The sequence below is a fragment of the Passer montanus genome, unplaced genomic scaffold (genome assembly GCF_014805655.1).
Source record: "Passer montanus isolate IOZ18808 unplaced genomic scaffold, ASM1480565v1 scaffold32, whole genome shotgun sequence".
NCBI lineage: Eukaryota > Metazoa > Chordata > Aves > Passeriformes > Passeridae > Passer > Passer montanus.
The window spans coordinates 8,362,409-8,383,885 of NW_024367930.1; the positions used below are offsets into that span (position 1 = coordinate 8,362,409).

Genomic DNA, 21,477 nt, shown 5'->3' on the forward strand with positions numbered 1-21,477 from the left:
GCTCTGAGTTTGTGCAAAGATGTGTGTGGCTCCCTGCATGATTTAAGTGACAGGGATGATTTACAGTGGTATGGGGTAGGGAAATGCTGCCGTGTGGGTGGTGAGAAAGATCTGCACTGGCTAAGTGCCCTGCATGGCAGCTCCCCGTAGGATCCTGAAGAAGCTTCTCAGGGTCTTTGGCACAGAAGTGAGGGAGGATCTGTATGTGGGGAGGGCTGGTGAACCATTCTCCAGTAGCCCAGAAATAAATGGCTGCCCAGATGTGTCATGTGTGAGTCCTGCTGGGACACTGGGGTGCCGCTGATGAGCCAAGGTAGGACAGCAGGGACATAACACACTGGAAGGGGAGGAAGAGATACAGGGACGGTGCTGCTGGTGTTATCTGAGAAGCTGGTGATGTGGCAGGCAGTATCCCAGCCATCCATTCCCCTCTTCTCTGGCTATGACTTTGTAAGTGGCTCTGTATGAAACCCAGATGTAATTACAGAGAGTGACAATGGTGTTTTTTCATTGGAAAAGTGCCCGTGTTTTCATTTTAGCTGGGGTCCTTGCTCTGTAATTGCTTGTAAACACTCTATTGGTTATAAGAGCCAGATGGTGCAGTAGATGGCTTTCAGTGACTCCTGAAAAATAGAGAAGACTCTGACTAGACACCATTTACAATTTTTTTTTTTCTGTTTGGAGCACATAGATTACAGCTGCTTTAAACAGAGGGTCAAGATGAAACCTCACAACAGAGGCATGCAAACCTCTCATACTGAGCTTGGCACTGGAGTGTGCATGGATGAGGCTGCAGTGCCCACCCAAAGCACATGTGCTGTAAGGTGCACAGCAGCACAAGGTGCAGGCTCTTGCCAGTCAGTGTCCATTCACTTCATGGTGCACAGGACTTGTGGGGGACCTCTGTTTTCCTCTGTACAGGTGCCACTGTGGCTTTGCAGAACATTGTCCGTGCTAGATGTATTCTGGTTTTGACAGGACCTGCATCTCCTGCCCTCCATCACTCCTTTCCCTGAAAGTGCCCCCCAGCCTTTGAGTCCTTCTTTCCCTACAAAAAAAAAAAAAAAAAAAAAAAAAAGAATGGTCAGAATTAAAGGAGTCAAAAATAGTTAATCTATTTAGGGACTGTGTTTATGTGTTCCCTCCCTTCTTAGGGGTAGTCAGAGTGACAGAAAAGGAGCAATACTCAGAAGGGGGGCAGAGGCTGTTGCTGAAGAAGCAGTAGATGAGAGGGTTGACGGCGCTGTTCAAGGCTGGCAGGTTCTGAATAATCACAGACGCGTAGAAGCGTTCTTTGGTCTCAGGCAGTATGTTGAAGTTGTCCAGGATATCAAACAGAAAGTAAGGGCTCCAACAGAGAATAAATGCTGCAGACGAGACAGAGAGAGGAGGAGCTTGACATTGGATAGTTTAGCAATTTAGGGGGGTAATTACACACTCATGGAGCAACTGTCATAACACATAAATATTTGCTCATGAAAAAAAAGAAAAAAAACCCAATCTCTTCCTGTTCAGGATCTTATTTAAGAGAATAGTTATTAGGCTGTGCTTTTATTTGTCTTTATTTTTATTTTAATGCCTATAAAATATATTACGTGTGTTTCTTTAAGTGTTTAGAGTGCTCCCTCTAGACATATTGAGACACTTCTGAACACTACACAACACATAAAGGGTAAATAGGTAGCCAGTTAAAGCATCATCAGTTATAGTGAAGTGCTCTTTTAATGGTCCCCAGAGTGAGCAGCCAATCTAAATGTACACACAGCCAAAGTGCTGCTCTGTGACAGCGCTGCCTGTCACAGCCACCTATTAAAATAAGGTTCTCAGACACCCAGGAGCAAGGAATGACACTCTTTCACACTGCATTATGGCAAACCAACACGTCACTCGGCATGCTGGATGGAAACGCTGTGTACATGGAGTGTGCAGGAAGATTCTCCTAATTTCCTGTGCTGCCATTTGAGAGATGAATTTGAGGAAGGGAAGAGAGGACTGTACTGCTCATAGCCTCTGCTTTTGTTCAGAGGTGGCAGAGAAAATGGTTAGCCATGGATCTAGCTTTATTTGCAGGCATAGGGAATAAATCTGTCTCTTCTCACAAAGGCTTTTGATTCAGGATTTGCATAGAAATGCTGGGACAGGCAGTTCACTCAACTAAGTTATAAGTACCTGGGTTGCAAACATACAGGTAATTGTGAAATCAGACACATGATGACATCCTGACCCAGATGAGACAGCAGAGTAATTCTGTGCCTGTTTTTTGTCTCATTATTCAGAATTTCTTTGCTGGCAGTGAGCTGAGTGCTCACTAAAAGTGCAAGAAAGAGGTAAGCTCCCTTCCTGTTTTTCAGAACAACCAAACAGGAAGTGTCTATGCATAAATATATGCAAAATAGCAATACACAGTGCCAGAGTGTGGATCATAGCACTCACTATGCAGAACTTTAAGCGGCTTTAAAAAAATCCATGGATGTTAGGTGTCAATCTGTTTGCACATCAAGAGAGGCTGGGTGCCTAATATTATCAAGGTCTGCTGAAACACTTAAGCATCCATGTGAGCTCTCAATATCTGATGGCCTTGCAATAGTAGTTGTGTGTGCCAAAAGCTTTCTCTGATTGCCACGCAGAAAAGTTCAGACACAGAGAAGCTGTTCTTGGGCTTCTGAAAAGTATGAATCACACTGGCCTCTCTCACGTCTGCAGATGCTGCCACTAGACAGTGAGCTAAGCTACTCAAGTGGCTGTTATCACAATATTCTCCAATCTGAATTTTGCACGGTGTTGGAAAGAGAAGCAATCTCTTTTTCAGTGTCAAGGGATGACTGTCAGCCCTTGGGAGTAAACAGCTTTGGTTCCTTTCCTGCATGTCTCTGGCAGCTAATCACAAGCTCTGTGTGATGCTGGTTTTCTTTATTGAGATAGAATATCAGCCTCCTAATTGCATCAGAATAATGCAATTTCCCTGGGAGACAGAGAACACCTGCACTAAGTCATCTGCTGCCCAGTTGGGAAAGGAGAGTTCATTCTTTCCATCTCAGCAGGCAACACACCTGTGACATCAAATACAATTGCTGCACATCTCACCCTTCTTCTCTCACTTGCACAACCCCAGCAGCTCACAGGCCATACAGTGTCTCTAAGCCTAAAAGACAACTCAGTTGCCAAATCTTTTGGCAGTCTGGATAGGAAAGAGATGACCTCCTCCTTTGTTTCTTTTAGACATTGTCGCTTTACTTTCTTTAAGGACATGAGAGACTGTGCATCTAATTTAATTCAAGGGTTATGTCAGATACCTAAAATAGAAACATATCAGCCAGAAAAGAAGGGAAGGACAAGATCAGAAGGCAAGTCAGGTGTCTGAATAAAGTTCCTTCTCCAAGCCATCTACTTCGTCTGCTGATGATAGAGGTTGCTGAGGAAAAGCAGCTTCCTAATGTCAGCATCCTCCTTAGCTACCAGCTCTGGGGCTTTTCACTTACCAAGGATAATTACAATGCTGTACTTGATCGCTTTCACCTTCGCCCTGGATATGAACCCACGACTGCTGTAGCCACGGGAGGTTTTGCCACCTGGGAAAAGAGCAGTTCAGCTAGTGAAAGAATAGGACTGGTGTGTGGATGTGTCAGTGTGTACCTTGACAGGCAGGACAGGAATACACAATCTCATCCTTCCCTGGTGTCAGTTGGGACCTCAGTAGTTCCTGAAATTTGGACACTTGCAAGTCTGCTCAAGTTGGACAATCAGAACCTGAGCCACCCAAAATAAAAAAGGGTAAAAGTAAGCAGAGTAGATCTACTTGAAGCATTGAGGCATGTGTAGTCTTGGGATTGAATACTCTGATCATTTTATAGCATTCTGTGGCCACGAATTTCTGATCTTGAGCAAAATTTAGATTTGCAAGGACATGTGAAGATACAGAAAAAGTGTTGCCAAGTATAGGAACCTGAGCCACCCAAAATAAAAAAAGGGTAAAAGTAAGATGAGTAGGTCTACTTGAAGCATTGAGACGTGTAGTCTTGGGATGGAATACTCTGATCATTTTATAGCTTTCTGTGGCCAGGAATTTCTGATCCTGAGCAAAATTTAGATTTGCAAGGACATTTGAAGATACAGAAAAAGTGTTGCCAAGTATATGCTAGAAAAAGCTGTTCTGGAAATGGACAAAGTTCTAGGAACAGGAACTCTAACTTCTAGAATAAGTAGGTTTTACTTTTTATTCATTTTCTCACATATGTTTCCTATTATGTCTCTAAAGAGAATTTAGTGCCAAAGGAAAGAAGGTAAATAATGTAGAAATGAGTTATGAATGAACAAATACAGAAACCCCATTTCCACTGCAGTGATGGGGGCCTAACATGACATGTGCATGTCCAAGCACTCCCAGATTTGTGAGAATCAGCTGGAATTGAATCACAAAGCTGGAGTCACAGGTATGCTGAGACTCACCAGGACAGCTGGATATGATGACAGCCTGAGCTTTGCTCTTCATCCAGATGGTTCGAATCACGATTGAGTATATGACACTGCAGAAGGGGAAAAGTTGCTGCTATTAGGGACAGTAAATTTAACAGACAACTTCATCATTTGTGCTCTAAGAATATATTTGCCTATGTGTAAGGAGTTCACAGAGGTGGTGGGACTGCATAGGAGTAATAATAGTAAATGACAATAATAATAATAAATATGATATGACTCTCCCACAGTATTTTTCAGAAGAAGATCTGAAGACTTTTCACCATGGAAGTCCTTATGGTTGTCCTGGCTTTGTAGATGTCAAATCTGAGGATCAGAGGAATGCAGTGACTTGGCCAAAAATCTTTCAGGCAAGAGTTCATTGGTGATTTTGAGACAGCCAATGCCAAATCCAGTGTGAGTGTCAGCCCTGGAGCACTAGCTCTGATGAGGTAAGCAAGGGAGGGACCTGGTTTTGCTGTATGTGTACTTCAACTTTGCTGTTACTTTTTGGGTATGAAGCTGGTGAACAAAATTTCACCCTGGGGAATTTGATAAGGGCAATATCCATGAGAAATGCAGATAAATACAGCAGTGCTCAGTTTTGGGTCTCAGGGTCCACTGGTGGAAATCATGGAGGACTGAAGTGTCAGGTAAATGGGAAGAGTTAGATTCAAAACCAGATTGAGTATGATTCAAAACAAGATCCACCACAATTTGCATATTTAGAGAGGTTTACAGACTTTCAATAGGAAAGATGAAAAGTGCCCTAGTACACAGTGACCTTGGATAGTTATGGACTTTCCCTGTGCAATAGCCAGTCTGGAGTTCTACTGATTTAATATAGAATAGATAAAAATAGTTCCTTCAAGATGAAGAGCTGTTTAAACCCATGCCTGCTTGAGGATGTTAATTGTCATAAACCTTAGTGGTCCTTATGTGAAAAAGGTGCAACAAAGGACATAATTTCAGGGTATTTTATGGAGGCAAAAATGTGTCTTACTGTTATGTGGATTATTTCTGTTATCAGAAGAGGCATTACACTTATTAGTCCTTTCAGACTGATATACGAGTCTTTGCTACAGCACCCTCAATTGCTAGACATGCTTGCCAAGGCAGAATTTGTGCTCAAAAAACTATGAAAGTTTGGAGGCTTCCCTTTCTGTGGAAGTTTGGGCCATCTGGTTTCCAGGCTCAGTAGGTGAGAGCTGTAAATTCAAGGTGCAGTCTGGGCTGTGCAGCGGAGCAGTCGCATCCTTGCCCAGTGAGGGGTTTGCTTGCATCTGCTGTGGACTACAACTTGCTCTCCTTAATCCCTTCAAAAGTCCAGCTTGGCTCCCAGCTGATTTGAACATTTTCCTTTATCTCCTGGTTTGTTTTTTTTCAAGAGCCTGTTTATTTAACAGCTCATACACTTGAAACTCGAGAGTTTCTTTGTACTTTTTACAGACAATGGTGGAAAATTCATGTACCATTTCTCCTTTGATTGTTCCAATGAATCAGAATGTATTATAATGATAATTGTTGTCATCTTAAAAATTTGTTCAGCTCACTCTTAAAAGTCCTGTTTCTATTTTCTTCCTAGCCTGCTGTCTCTAGCCTGACCTCTTTATTTGCAGCTGAGACAATGTCCTCTCTGATGCAGATTTTCCTTTGTCGAGCAGGAAATATTCAGAGTTTCTTAAGCATCAGGACAAAGGAGTCTAACTCTGTAGTCAAAATATTCAGACTCCCTACTTTTGGCCAAATGCTGTAAGGATTGAATTATGAAGCCAGGCTTCTCACTCGCTTTCCCTTTGACTCCAGAATTCCTGCCCTCTTGGCTGCAGAGTCTGGTAGGGGCATGTCTTTTGCCAGATCATCTGTCTTCTCATTGGCATGTCACCTATGAGATTACATGCTGATTCATTTGAATTCTTAATTTTTAGAACTCCAGAGGGAAGTTGAATTCTTGTTTCCATCCAGCAGCTTATAAAGTGCTGCCACCATAGTGGATCTGTGTCGGCTGTTCTGCCTCTGTTCACCTTTCTTTTGTTTGTAGCTGAAGCCAGTGGAGCCTACCTTATCAGGAGTGGACCAGAGGTGGTGTAAAGCTGCTCAGGGTGGGTGTCAGAAAAGTTTACATGCTAGGTAAACTTCTGAGCAGTGCTTCTGCCAGCCACCATTATTCATTTATGATCTGATCTCTCTCAGACTCCAGTTCATAGTAGAACTCCCTTTTTATTTTTTCTTTTTTTTTTTTTTTTTTTTTTTTTTTTTTTTTTTTTCCCTAGCAAGGTTGACATGGAGCTGGGAAATCAGACTTCCCAGAAATTAGTTATCTAAAGCATAGGCTCATAACAGGCAACTGCATGTGTGTTTCAAAGCCACAGAAGTAAAAACAGGGCTCCTATGGAAGAGAAATATTTTTCTTATGAGGGAAAATTAGCTTTTTTCAGAATACATTTGTAGCTCCTTTCTTTCTTGTAAAAGGCGGCTGGAGGAGGATGCAGAGGTTGGTCAAATGTCAAAGAAATTCTCACTTGAAAAATGAAGTGGCAGATGAGCAAAGAGTAGCAGGGAACAGATGACAAACTGGTATTCAGAGGAGTGTTTGGAAATAGTCTGCACCATTCCAACCATATCCTAATTTCTGTTCCCTTCCTCTGGACTCTGAACTGCTCAGCCTTCACTGCCAAGATGTAAAAGCATGTAGTACACACTGCCACAAAGCTCTTTTTTTACCCCATGTGACACGCCTGCATGCTGCTTGTCCTTGTCTCCACTGAAAGCACTGGGAGATGTGATGTGCAGCTCTTGAGGTCCAGGTGTTGTCAGGCTTCTTTGTGTCTGTAAGTGCACAACGCATTGATCTTCCAGCCCAGGCTGTAGGTGAGAGGCGAATGAAAGGGTACAAAGGTGGAAAAGTCAAACCTGCATGGAAAATTCATCCAAGCTGTTCCGAAAAGTAGCTGCTCAGGCTTTGAAGACCACAGGATAGAAAGGACATGCTGTTGATCTGAAAATGTGATGATTTTTCTAACCCTGATAAAATGCATATCTTGAGAGGTGGGAGGGAAATACAAAAACATGGCTCACATTATGGGCGTATCTCAGAAATAAAATTCTTCGCATCTCCAAAAACAATTTAGCTTGATCCAGATTCTAAAGGGTTAAGAGGCATGTTCATCATAGGCTGCTATTAGTTAATGGTGTTGTTTAATATGCCTCATTGGTAATTAGAACATTTTTTATTCATTTAAATATAAAACTTATGGTTAGTCATACAAATGCAACTGTGAATAATCACACCCCATCTGTATTTTTAATTCATAGACCACTTTTTTTTAATAGCAAAATTGGCTATTAAAAAAAAAGCCAATGGTTTTGGTAAAGCTATGTACAGATATTAACAATCATAAGTGTTATTGATCTGCCTGCTCTTTAAATGTAGATTTTTTTGAAATAAATAATTTCATTCTGATGGCGTCCCACGCAGCCTCAGTATTTTCTAGTAAAATGAGCCTTTACCATGGCAAAAGTGCACTTAAGCTCCCTGTTAATTACTTCTATTTATCATCCAGTATTGCCTATTTTTCCTTATGCTTTATTTGTGCAAAGTGATGTGGCTGCTTTGTTTTATGGCAGCTAATTTACAGTGCTGTTTGTCTAAAGAGAAAAGTAACCTCATCTGAACAAACCAGAGATGGACAGATACTAGAATGTGTGTGCAAGAGCCAGGGTTTTTATTTAGAAATGGAAATTGCAAAAAGAATAGCCTCACTGAATCAAGTTCAAAAAATGACCTTTGGTATTTTTATTAATGGCATTTCCAGTCCCTTTATTTGATTTAATTCAGAAAAATATCTTTTATTTAATCTATTTTTTATTTCATTGCAATGCCTTGGGTTTAATTCCATATTTTTCCTTTTAGCTGATTTTGGTGTTTTTTTTTTTTTCCTCTTCTAATTATTTTTCAGCTGCTCCAAAGCAAATGCTCTCTTTGGAGTTCAGATTTTAAACAGCAGATGGATATCTTTTTCCTCTGTGCTTCAAGAGGAGCTTTAGCAATTTTTTTTTTTAAACATGAGTTTGCAATTATATTAAGTAAATGTCTATGTATTATATTTATAATATTAAAATATAAAAAATATATTTAGCAATATATAACAGCTAAAAAACTCTGAATTTCTGGATACTCAAGTGCCAGAACATAATTATGGTTTGGCACAGAGCAGCAATGCAGACTAGAAACACAGTAGCTCTTCTGTCTCCCCATCACAGGTTCTGAGGGGCCCAGGTGCAAATATTTGCAGGAGAGCAGTGTGTAATCATGATTTGAGCCATATTTAACCTCTGTTCAACAATGCCCCAGAGGTTTTTCAACAGTCACAGATACAATTTGAGCTTTGCTTGGTGTATTTCGGAATAGGAGAAAAGGCTTAGGTTATAGCTGATGACACTTCTCCCAGAAGAGGAGAGAACTAATTACTGCAGGTTCCCTAATTACTTTTTTTAATCTTTCTGTGGTTTCATAGGCTGATAATATTAACTGCAGAACAAGTGGTAGAATAATGTAAATAAGAGGGAACGGGCCAAATTTTTAAGCACTGCATAGAAATGCCTGACTCAGGATCTGTGGTTCTTCTTGTACAACACCAAGACAGTGAGGACAAGGGAAGTTTTAATATGAAAAGAACAAATATTCTCCACTTCTTTCAGCTCTCAAAGGTATCCATACACTTGGGTTAAAAATACCAATCATAACTTTTCATTTTCATTATTCAGGTCTTGTTCATTGGTATTATAATCAGATAAAAAATCTTGCTGAAAAAAACCCCACAAGTTCTTTGATAACTGATTGCTGATTCTCTAGTTGTGAAGAAGTGGTAGGAATAAACCTCAGAAGTATTAAGGTCTTTCAGGCTGTTGCAGTTTTCTTCATAAATTACCTTTCTATACATACATTTTTTTTAAAAAAGCAGGGGGTGAGGGGGAGAATGCTGTGTTCTTCTGGTTCATGTTTTGGCTTGGAATCTGTAGAGTTGCTTACACCACATCTGGGGTTTAGCTTGTCAGTGGAAGGGTTTTCCATGGTGAGCATAAGGTTATCAGCTAAATAATTCATTCCATGGGCTGCAGTGTTATGAATAACACAACTCCTGTGAGTTAGTTGAAGGCTGTCAGGAACACGTGAGATCAGCTCTACAGAGAGAGCTGAGGGCTGGATGGGAGAAGCTTAAAAGATGATGGTGTCTGAACTGTAACAAGTGAAAACAGCTCAGCCAAAGCAGCATATCTAGTGTGGAATTAACTCCTGCACCTGAAAAGTAAGATTTTATCCTTTGTATGCACTTCAGATGAATAGCACCAGAAAAAGTGCTGTCATCAGTGAACTGCTTTGCTCTAGAGGTTAGGTTTTCAGCAGATTCAGGCAGCAGAACTAATTAAGAATTAACTCTGCCAGCCAGTGTCCCACATTGCATCAGACACCTGCCATGCAGCTAAATCAGACTGCTTCAGCAGAGAAAATAAAGTAGCTGCACAAACAATATGAATTCTTGCAGAAAAGGTTTTATTTTTTTCTCTCTGTGCCCAGCAGAGAAAATAAAGTAGCTGCACACACAAACAATATGAATTCTTGCAGAAAAGGTTTTATTTTTTTCTCTCTGTGCACACTGCCTTGCTTCCTCACAAAGTGTGGTGTATGACTTAGCTTCTGGCTTATATGTATTCATGGCTTCTTCTGCTGATCCTTGACCTTTCAGTTACACATTTATGGATCTTCTCTCCATTTTTATGTCGTGGCATTTTTAAATAACATTTTCGGCTAAAGGTCATTAAATTTAAAAAAATGCCTTCCTAAATTTATTAAATAACACCTTTCATTTTATAAATAATCTCTTGTCAGAGTAACACACCACTGGAACATATGTGATCTCTCTCACCCTTATGAAATAGCATCTTGTTTATCATCAAACCTCCTATGCATCAGAAAGTATTAGGTGGAACAAAACTTTTACAGAGAAACCAAATCCCTGGGGGTGTTAACAGCCACTGCTGTTCTTGAGCCACAAACTGCTTACCAGAGTATTTGTATGCTACAGCCACATCAGGTGGATTAGCTTCAAACTCCTGGGCTGCCAATGATTTTTAAAGAAATAGATGTCACACCTTCAGGCTATGTTGCCAGATGTTTTACAGATATATCAGCTGGGAAGTTGCAACCTTCACTTTTATGCTTGAGACTTAAAAAAGTGTTCTAAAAAATATCCATTTCCTTCCAAATTGCATGGCTTTTTTCATAATGTCTATGCTGACCTTGCCCTGATGCTAATCCTCTTTTTCTGTGGTTTTAGACAATCCTCTCTGTTCTGAAGAAAAAGTATCACTGACAACTAGAAATAAATAAGCACAAAATAAATCCTTCCCTGCACCACTCCCCTTCCTTCCTTCCAGTGCCAGACACCACTTTGGATCTGTCAAAAATCTGACTTCTGCTGGCAAGGACACAGGAGCATTTGTGTTAATAAACACTGAAACAAGGAATGTTTCTGGGCATGTGATGGACACTGTGCTGCTCCTGGCTCCAAAACCAGTGGTTTTAGCTCCTGTCCTGCCATAAACTTCTTGTGTGAATGTTGCTTTAGGTTAAAGCCACAAAAATTTTAGTATGTTTTATTCATGTCTCAGATGTCAGGGCAATCTCATGAAATGCCAGTTTCACTGCCTTTCACTTTCCCCTCATGTCTTCATCACCTTCTTGCTTTTGGGGATTTACTGTAAAGCAAGTCACAGAGCTGATCTGGTTTGAATATCTTTCTTTGGCAGGGAGGAGGGGAGCAAAATGTCAACAGCACTGAAATATTTATTGCTCTGTAGCTTGCCTTTTCTTGCCAAACAAGTATAGATGGCGTGTAAAAGGAGTGGCTAATCTGTAACAGAAACCATGCAAATCTGCATGCTAGAATGTGAAAGGGATGTTTCCCACACCTGTGCAATGACTGGTAACTGGGCAGGCTGTGGGGTTTTTTTCCTGAAACACTTAAGATGCTGGCTAGAATTTCCCAACTGCTGCCTATTTGAGAAAGCTCATAAAAGAACCCCTTTCACAGTAACGGCCAGCCTCAAAATTTTCTAGTGCCATTTCTTTTCACTGTTAAATTGCCTTTTGTCAGTGCAGTGTATGTTTATTGTTTTTGCTGCTACTGCTGGGCTGCAGATCTACCCACATTTTTATTTACATATTCCCAAGAATATTTTTTTTGTATATTGAAAGCCAGGCTGGCTTTCAGAGACAGGAAAACATGCAGACAAATGATCTCACCTAGGAAGGATAACTTGGGAGTAATTTTGACTTTCTTCTCATCCTTTTCTTTAAGGAGAACATTCTTGATTTTTAAAAAATTATATCTATGCAATCTGGCACAAAAAACCTGAAGATTTAGTGAACTGACATGTTATGAGCAATGTGTAAAAATCATCCCTTCTCTCTAGGGAGCAACACTGGTCCATTTTGAATCTGTATCAAAAAGCAGCTAAATGAGTTCAAGCACCACATGGTTTTGATTCTATCAGAGATAAACTTGTTGCCATTGAAAGCTGCAGAACTTAGCCTCTGTGATAAAACAGTAATAAACTTCAAGGTAATGTAGTCAGTCCTGTCATCATCTAGAAGAGATCAGCCTCTGCCCACCCCACTCTCAGCCAGGGTACTAATGAGCAGGAAGCTGAGGGAGACTCATGGCTCATCACTTGTTGGAAAAGCAGGTGGACCAGGAGATAAATGCAAGGGACATTGCAAAAATAGTTCTTCTCTCAGAGTCCAAGCAGCACCAAATTATGGGGGGGAAAAAGGAGTCCCAGCAAGTCTTGCTTGCTGCTGACAAGGAGAGATGGACACCAAGAAATACTATTGTAACCTTGCCAGTGAAAGAAAAATAATGGCTCTGAGAACTGTCACTGACCCTGGCAGCATTTTGAAGCAGTTAGTATTGTTGGCTGGGGGCTATGTACAAATCACAAATGGGACAGAACTGGTAGGAACCTGTCTTGAGCTGTTTGTTTTTCGAGCATCGGTCTAATTGCTTGGTTATGACAATGGGAAGACGTCATCAGTTCAGGCAGCAGACCAAGAACTTAATGTTACAACTTACTTAAAAAGTTTTTTTACTAATTACACAAAGCAAAAGCATATTGACAGTAGTTCTATCTAATCACTATAAGCACACGTACTTTTGGTTAAACAATGCTTGCTTATTTTGAATACAATACTTGCTTGTAAGCCTTAAAACACAATGCACAGAGCTCCATTATTAAGCTTAGAACTTCTTCATATCTCACTAGATATACTTTTCTGCAGCTTAGGGAGTTATTCTAGACAAGCATTAATACACAGACCATTGTTCTATTTGTCCTTACTTTTCTACTTCTTACATAATTTTTCTGCTGACCAATCTTATGGCTACTGCTTAGCTCTAATCACAGTTTTGTCTCTGAGGCTTGCTTTCTGCAGCTTTTTAAAACTCTTTATGGATTCCCACAGTTAGGAAGCCTCACTGCCCTTCCACATCTGGTTTTGACTGCTCTTTTGCATTGGTGGCTGCTCATGGCTAGCTACCTTCTGTTTCACAGCAGCTAATGGCAGTGTTCTAGAGGGAGGCTGAGCACTAAGCACAGTCTGTGATATTGATTGACCTCAGTTTAATACACTTTCTGCAGATTGTGATTTGAGGCAAATCAGTCTCAAATATCTGCAGCTTAGGTTTCCTATTACAAAAGAGGAGGAAGTACATTTGTTCATATTTTAGGAGTAGTTGGCAACTTCAGCGCTTGGAGATTTTTTTCCAATCCTGTTGAAGGAATCCTTGTTGAGTACTGTGAAGCTTAAGAGCACTTCAAGTTAATTTTAGTTTAATTAGTGTTAAGTGCAGTTTCCTGTTCTTCTATTAAAATTATCTTTAATAATGGATAAAAATTATCTGTAATAATGGATAAATATTCATACTGGGTTTATAAATATATCTTTCAAGCCTGAAGCTGTGGAGATAAGTGGACACACTTAGAGATTTGTTCCTTTTTTCAGAAAAAATGTTTCTGGCTGTTAATACCACACAGAGAACACCCAGGGCAAGTACAATGACCTGTGTATTATGTGATAGAAACCAAAACAGCTATGCAGCAGGTATGGAAAAGAAATTGTAATGAATGACTAGAAATTAAAGCATTAAGCTGATTGCAGACTTGACAGCCTTCACCACACATTTGCTGACTGGGCTTCGGACTTACCTGATAATGATCAGAGGAATGAAATACACCAGGAAAGCCACAACTGTCATGTAGGGGATCCAGTAGGAGTCATCAGGCCAGAGAGCCCAGCACTGCACTTCCCCGTTGGAGAGCTGCCGTTTCCCAAAAATAATCAGAGTGGGTATGGAAAACAGGAAGGAAAGGCTCCAGGCCACTCCAATAAGCACTTTTGCCTGCCTTTCTGTGTAACAGAGTCAAACAGACAGTGTCAGTGGGGTTGTTGGTGCCCGTGAACCCTTGCAGCACTATTGACAGAAAGGCAGGGAGGAGAAGAACTTCTGTGAAGAAAGGGAATTTTAGGCTGCAGCTGGCTGGTGCGGAAAAGGCTTCAAAGGAGAAAAAGGATTTAATCTCTTTCTCATGATAAATTGTCATGCCATTAGGAACTTGAATTTTGCGAGTTTTATTTAAGGATGCTTAGAGCCTGTTGAATCTGAAATACTATGAGAAAGGCATTGGTCAGGGTCAGCAAGTCAGAAACATGAAATGCAAATGGTACCTCTATGCCACCGAGAGAACATCACTTATGGATGTGAAGGACCTCAGACCTGCCCTACTGCATGCCTAGTGAGGCACCTTGAAGTGAGAAAGATTGCAGAACATTTCCTATGAGTAAAAAGAAAATGCCTCAGTTCAGGATCAGAACAAGACTGCACAACTAGCTGCCTTTAACTCCATCTGCAACTTCGCTGACCCAAAGAAACATGGGCCTGAAGAGCCTGGGCATCTCCTGTCCTTCTCTGTATGATGGTGGGGATGAAATTTAGCTCCTGCTGATGAACACAAGCCATGCCAGGAGTGGACTGCAAACCATGAGACAGGGCAGATGGCAATGCTCAAGTGCCCAGCCCTGTTTTATCTACTGCAAAATACAGGAACTGGGACATCCTGCTGGACTTCATGGTGAAGAGCAGGAGCTAAAGGACTCCAAAACCTCCATCAGGTTTGGGTTACTGCATCCTCTTGATTTCTGGCCACTGTCAATAGAGGAAAAGCAAGTGGGAAACAAAATGATGTCTGGTGGCACCCATGAGATTTTGCAAATATCAATGGGTTGGAGCAGAAAATTCCAAGACTTTAATTTTCAAAAACCTGCATCTTCTGGCTAAAATCCAGTTAGCTCTAGCTGAAAAGTGTGGGGGAAAAGGGCTTATCCGTGGAGTACCCATGATTATCAGTGACACTTATTCCTCCTCAGCCAGATTGCAAGAGGAACATATGAGGACAGATTTTTTTCTTTTTAATCTGGGAGCTTTAGTGTTCAAATACTTTATTGTCCTAAAAAACACCCGAGGTTGTGTGTGAAATAGAAAACCACTTTAAATTATGCATATCAAGAAGAATGTCTTTCCTCCTTGAAGCTCAAAGAGCAATACAAAAGCATGTGGGCGAAACATTCAAAAAGTAATTTTATGCTTTATAAAACATCAGTTGCAAATACTCAGTTATCCTGCTCATTTTTAAATGCTACCCACGTTCAGGAAAGTATGGTCTTGCTAATCTAGGGCTTAAGGGAACTCTGATGACATCTGCGTAAGTGAGAGGGTTAGATTAAGGCTATAAATATTGTACGGGCAAAAGAGAACTGTGAAATTTCCCAAAGCATAACAGAATAAACTTAGCAAAAGGAATATTAAAAATAAATTTCAAAAAATATTTCCTCACAGAAAGGGCATTTCAAATGTGGCTAACTACTTACATTACAATCATGCAAGCTTCAGTGTTTTTATAACTAAAAAAGATCAGAGCTGGAAAAGAAACCCTATTTTTTTGTACTGTATATTGAACAGAACTGGGCAATTTGGGTTGGAAAAGAGAGGTATTTATTTGTGTTTTATAACACTTTTCCTGTAATGTTGATTTATTTTTATTTTTAAATGTCCCTTGAATTTGGTAGAATATAGCCTTGCTAGTCTAAAAGGCTTTCCAGGGCACTGATAGGTAAGCAGATCTTTGTCTTGTTGGAATAATGTTAATTTTCTGCCTCACCAGCAGGGCTTTTTTTATGCTCCATTTTTAATAGTTGCTCTAATATGCTCAAAATGCCAGCAAATCCCATAACTAGAGCTGTATCACTTATGAATGAAATCAAACAAGTAACTTTTGAAATGCAATATTCTATTGAACCAGTCTGAGCATTTTCCTTGAGAGCTTTTCAAACTGTGGTGGCCCAGGCTAATTCCCAGGATTGGAGTGGGAATCTCGGCTGTGAGCTCTGGCTCTGACTCTCCTAAAAGACGTTTCCTTGTGACTGTCCCCTTTATCTGCTCCCACCATCCCTGCACTGTGGCAATGGGTTTGAGTAGATCTCTCTGCTCCCAGCAATGTGGGACAGGGGGACACCTCTTGGAAGAAACTTTGCTTCCCGCAGTCAAGAATGTCAATGCAGTGCAATCCTTTGATAAATTGAGTGCCACATTAAAATTAGGTTTTAAATCCAGAGAGAGCAGAGCTGTTCCAGAATCTCAGTTTCAGCACTGTTTTCAGCCCAAAGCCACACAAGGATCACTTTACACCTTTTTGGGTTTTGTTATTTTCTTGAGAAGTTATTTTTTCACCTGTTGTTTATTTGCATGTTGTTTGCGTATACCTTTCCAACATGATGAAATATTAATAAAATATTTTCTGCTATAACTTCTCAGTTTCTTTTCTTTTTGATCTTTATTTTACAATTTTTTCTTAATACCCTTTTGACTGTAGAATTGGGCGTCTCAAAATAAAAGCTGTAGGATTAAAAGGTGTATTTCTTTCCCATACTGCAATTTCTCTGGTCATTTATGTGTTTGAGAAGTATAAAATATTCAGCTGTTGAAGTTTGTTTTCTTAAAAACCAAGCAAAGAACAGCTCATTGCAAATACTTTTTAACAAGACTTGAGGCTAGTAACTAAACCACAATTAAAAAAAATTGTTTGACATTTTCAAAGTGGAATGTTTGACTTTTTTTTTCTTCTAAAATGATATTTCAAGGCTACATGGAAACATAATTTTCCAAATCAATAAGAAGAAAGAACTCTTTTGTTTCTTGATTGAAGAATTTGGGGGGATGAGTGTTTCATTTTGCAAAGAAATTTGCCACAGGTTGACTCAGAACTATTCATGAAGTTCCTCTGTGTCATCACCAATGATAAAGATTTGTAAATCTCTTTGTTCTCCATCTGTAGAATAGCTAAGAGGGCATTTCAAAAGCGTCCCACACGGCACCTCTGCAAGGAATATCTGGGTGCAAAAGGTGATTATTTTATATACATTCCAGAAAGTTGCTATGTTAAATATACCTCTCTAGAGCCTTCTTTTGGATTTACAGCTATCTTCCTTTTTCCTTTGAACATGCTCTTTGCTTGTGCATCAGTGTGTAGCCAGACCTTGCAAGAGGCAGATGGGTTTTGTCAGTGCTCTCTCTGCTTGTGACCTTTTTCCCCTGACCAGAGCTGCACCCAACTGATGATTTTGCTACTCACAACTGGTCCAACATCTGCTTTTCTCCAGTTTAAAAAAAATAAAACAAAAAAACCTTTATGGTCTAGGTATAGGAAATGGGATTTTAAAAAGGCTTTTATGAAGATTTCAAGTGATTTTTCATGGGTTCTTTTTCAACTTCAAAGTGTTTTTCAAAGATTACCCATCAAATTCTTTACTATACCCAGGCAGTAATTTAACAAGCACTGCTTTTCCTGTACCATGAATGAATAAGAAATGCCAGTGGGTCCGTTGCACAGCTCATCCTGCTCAGCCAGCAGGTTTATGAGACCATGCCCTGCCTGGTTCATGAGCCCTCCTGAAGGACCTGTAGAGCGATGCCACCCCTCCCAAACCCTGCTGGGAAAACCTTGATATCCATCTCCCAGCTCTGAAAGACTTGATCTGCATGCTGGGGAATATAAAGCTAAATTTCATACGAGGTTTTGAAGCTTTCAGACCTTAACATCTGCCAAAGCTGCGCCACTGTCTCAGCTGTGATTGACTCTCAGGTTTTTAAGGCCAGGAAGGAGCATTAATCTGATCCCCTGAACAGAGCAGTCTGGCAAAAGCCACCATTACTCCAAAACAAGAATGATATTTGCATCTGATTAAAGCACATCCTCCAGACCTCACTGTTCTTGTAACTGTTCTTCTTCCTCCCCACCTGCAATTTCTGTTTCTTCACTCAGTGCAATGTACTTAACGCCCCACTTTGGCTCTGTGGGAAAGAAAGAATTTTGTTTAAACTGTACTGCTAAGAGGCCAGGACATATCTGAATGTAAAAAAAAAAAAACCTGAAACCAAACAAACAGAGGAAATTATAAGAAACAGTAGATATCCAAACTTTTATGCTATCTGTTTTGAAGACATATCAAACTGTTGTGTGAATTCTCAGTACACACTCCATCCAAATTATTTTTAATGTGAATAAATAGACAGTATAGATGTTGCAGCTCCTACAGTCAGTGTAGTGGAACATGGGACAGTTTTTGCCTATTAAAACATTCTAAAAGTGCTGGAATATAATGAAAACCTTATACTTTTTAAAATGTCATTTCATTCTTTGCTAACACAATACTTATAAGAACTGCTGAGGGCTAAGTGGAGTTTAATAAATCTTGAAACCACAGCTACTTCGTCCTTTGGAAAACTGCAACAGAGTTCAAATGTAGCTAGAGCAGGAATGAATAATTCATAGCAACAAGGTTAAGAAGTCTGAGAACTAAAAAATTACCCAATAATGTCTACAGCAATAACAAGGTACTGAAATTCTCCTACCTCCTTGCAAGAACTTCATGGGGTAAACTATGGCATGATACCGGTCTATGCTTAGTGACACGAGGACATAAGTGGACGCATAGAGAAGGACCACCTGGGGCAGAAAGTATAACGAAACAACAGTTGAGACACATCTATTGCAGAAGGTGATGTCAGTGAGAACTCTGAACTGGGAATATTTCAAAACTTACTAAAAAAAAAAAGGAAAAAAAAAAGGAACCCCCACCTCCTTGTATATTCACCCAGGTATTTTTGCTTTTCCCTGTCCACAAAATTTGAAATATTTAATATGCTTTAATGTGTATGACCTTTAAATGAACATTTTCAACATTTAGCACTTTTGTTACTAGAAAAAATTCTACACAGCGTTTTTGTCAGAGTTTACTGCTATGAGGACACAAAGCAGGAGTTTTCATACCTGGAAGTAGCGAACGACCCTGCAAACGATATCAGGGGCCATAAAATCTCCAGTGTAGCGCCAAATGATGTCAGTCATTATGTTGATGAGTCCTGTGAATGAATCTACAAAGAAATTAAGTGAATAAGCACTGGAAGAAGCAAATACGTGGCTTCAGGTGAACCACAGAGGCAGGTAGGACCCTTGGGATTGATCAGCTCCCCGTCCTAGGGGCAGTCAGGCCATGACCACTCAGCCCAGTATGCCAGAGGAGCTGGGAAAGCCACAGAAAACACCCCATAATTAGTATCTAAGTGTGTCAGCTTGATTACAGCTGTGACAAATACTGAACTACTAAAAGTCCTCTATTCTTATCTGTTATTTCACTTTAAAAAGTCTCCTGCTAAATCACCTGGAGTGGCAACCAAATGCTGCTAAAGATAGCGGAAATTCTGTCAGGAGTTAATTTGTGAACTTAATTAATTAATGACTAACTGTGCCTTGTCAGCTTGAAGTTAACCTACTTATGCCTGTACTTTTATATTTGCCAAATAAAATATACCTCAGGCTATTTCTTCTTTTTTCTTCTTCTTTTTTTTTTCTCCTGCAATAAAATCTAAAGAGATATTCCAGCCTTTGTTCTGTTTCTTATTGAACAAATGAGTGCTCACAGAGATGCAAGTTTTACAAATGAATCATAAGAACTGGTACTCCTGTTTTAAACAGGGGTAATATTAAGTTTTGTCTTTAAAACCAACTTCTCTCACTTGGACAAGATAAATGTTTTCAGTGCAGTCCATGGAAGAAAAGGTGCACCAGTCCAATGTCCTGCCACTTCAAGTAACGTGTCATGTTGCTCTTCTTGCACAGATTACCACAAAGGGAGAAAAAGATTAGGAAAACTTTTCATGCAATTTTTCAGGACGAAATCAAAGTATATGAAGAAACAGCTTCAGTCTATATTAAAATAAATAAATAAACAAAGTGTTTCATTTTGCTGCCACCATTTTACACATTCAAAACCCATCACTAAAGTTTAGTGTGATAAAGATATTTTAACCCCCATATCAGAAGATTTTGATTTGAAATTCATGCCTTTGGAAACAAGATATTTCAACAATTTAAAAAAATGTTTTGAGAAATAAACAGTTTGGGACACTATTTCTAAGCAAATAGGCGTGTGTTTTGCAAAATAGATTTCTTCTAAGCCCTTTGAAATTCCAGAAATCCCAGATATTTCTAGTTGGAAATTGAGATTTCAGCTTAATGTTTCACAAAAAGCAACCTGTTTTGCTTCACTGGAAAATCAGGGTTATTTTTTCTGTATCAGCAGTCCTTTATCTCCTCATTTTCTTCTTTCATTTATCTTCTTCTTCAAGGCTTAGTGCAAAATTAAATTAGTGTAACTACATTGCCTCCCTCCTTATGACTGCTGTTCAATTAATACTGCTTTGCTCTTTATTCTCACAGCATTTCCCAGCCCCATTTTCTCTCTCTTCTCTCTTCCCCTGCCTCCAGAGAGAGGCTGGATCAGAGACAATCTCCAGAAGGAAGTCTGTGGTTTGAAACATTATGTTAAATATTGTCCATTGATTAGGGGGATGGGGTAAGGAATGATTGCTCCTCTGATGAGTACAGTGGCTTTAAGACTTTACTGAAAAGACTGTAGGTATATAATTAAGGTGGTCTTTGAAAGAACCACACATTTTAAGTGTTTCGGAAAGTGAAATGCATCCTCCAGCAGTGGTTCCAACCGATCCCTTTCTCTTTCCCTTTCTTTACTCCTGAATTATTGATTCATATTCTCTCTCTCTACAGTAATGAAATATATATTGCTTCAAAGTATTACACATCAATAGAGCTTCACCTCAGGGCATCCTCCGGCTTTTGATGGTCTGAGCATCTGCCAAGCAGGTGCTAAATCAGGGTTCAGCTTTCCTCAGGAGGGGGAGGGAGCAGAGGCTGCCCTCCCTCCTGCCAATCTCAGTGCTCTAAAGAGAAAAGGGAGGCAGAAAGGACAGCACCTCAGCACCTCGGCTGTCTCCTCATTCCCCTCTTCTCACGGCCAGCTTCCTTCAGTGCATCAGAGAGTCTTTCAGAGGTGCATGCTGCAGCTGTGGTGGGAGATGGGACAGCATGCTGGTGGTTTCCTTCAGGTTAAGCAATTTGGCAGTCCCAGACAACACACTTTCAGCTTATACCCACATCAGCTTTTTAGTTTGCATCAGGAGTGTGATTTTTAACCTGTGATGAAGATCCACAGGGAAATGAACCTTTGTTTGGCTGGTGCTCGGCCCAAAAGTACTCTCCAGGGCTGCCCTCCATGCATCCCACACCATGCAGCTACCAGCCAGTGCTCAGGCTCAGGAACCATGGCAAAGTTTATGCAGCAGAATCAGATCTGTCTCCAGAAATACAGAATGTGGATATCAGCTCTGTCTTTTCCATGCTACAGGTCTCTACCCACTGTGTGTCATTACCTACAAATATATCTATAGCCTTAAGTACTTCAGGAGCTTTAAAGACAACTCAGAATTGTTATTCCCTTGAGAGCCATTGAGTGAGGTTTTTCAGGTGACTGCAGAGGCTTTTAAATAAGGC

At 40.1% G+C, this 21,477-nt stretch overlaps 1 protein-coding gene across 1 annotated transcript in view; it reads right to left on the bottom strand.

The window, feature by feature from the left end:
• Positions 1–943: 943 nt before the first annotated feature.
• Positions 944–21,477, bottom strand: part of NPSR1 (neuropeptide S receptor 1) — a 57,051-nt gene continuing 36,517 nt past the window's right edge. Inside the window, exons 3-9 of the mRNA XM_039715135.1 lie at positions 18,898–19,001; positions 18,480–18,573; positions 13,720–13,921; positions 4,447–4,523; positions 3,480–3,569; positions 1,187–1,367; positions 944–1,048 (exon numbers count right to left, since the gene is read on the bottom strand). Of these exons, the coding sequence (XP_039571069.1) occupies positions 955–1,048; positions 1,187–1,367; positions 3,480–3,569; positions 4,447–4,523; positions 13,720–13,921; positions 18,480–18,573; positions 18,898–19,001 (842 nt within the window). The 3' untranslated portion in view covers positions 944–954. The remainder of the gene's footprint in view (positions 1,049–1,186; positions 1,368–3,479; positions 3,570–4,446; positions 4,524–13,719; positions 13,922–18,479; positions 18,574–18,897; positions 19,002–21,477) is intronic.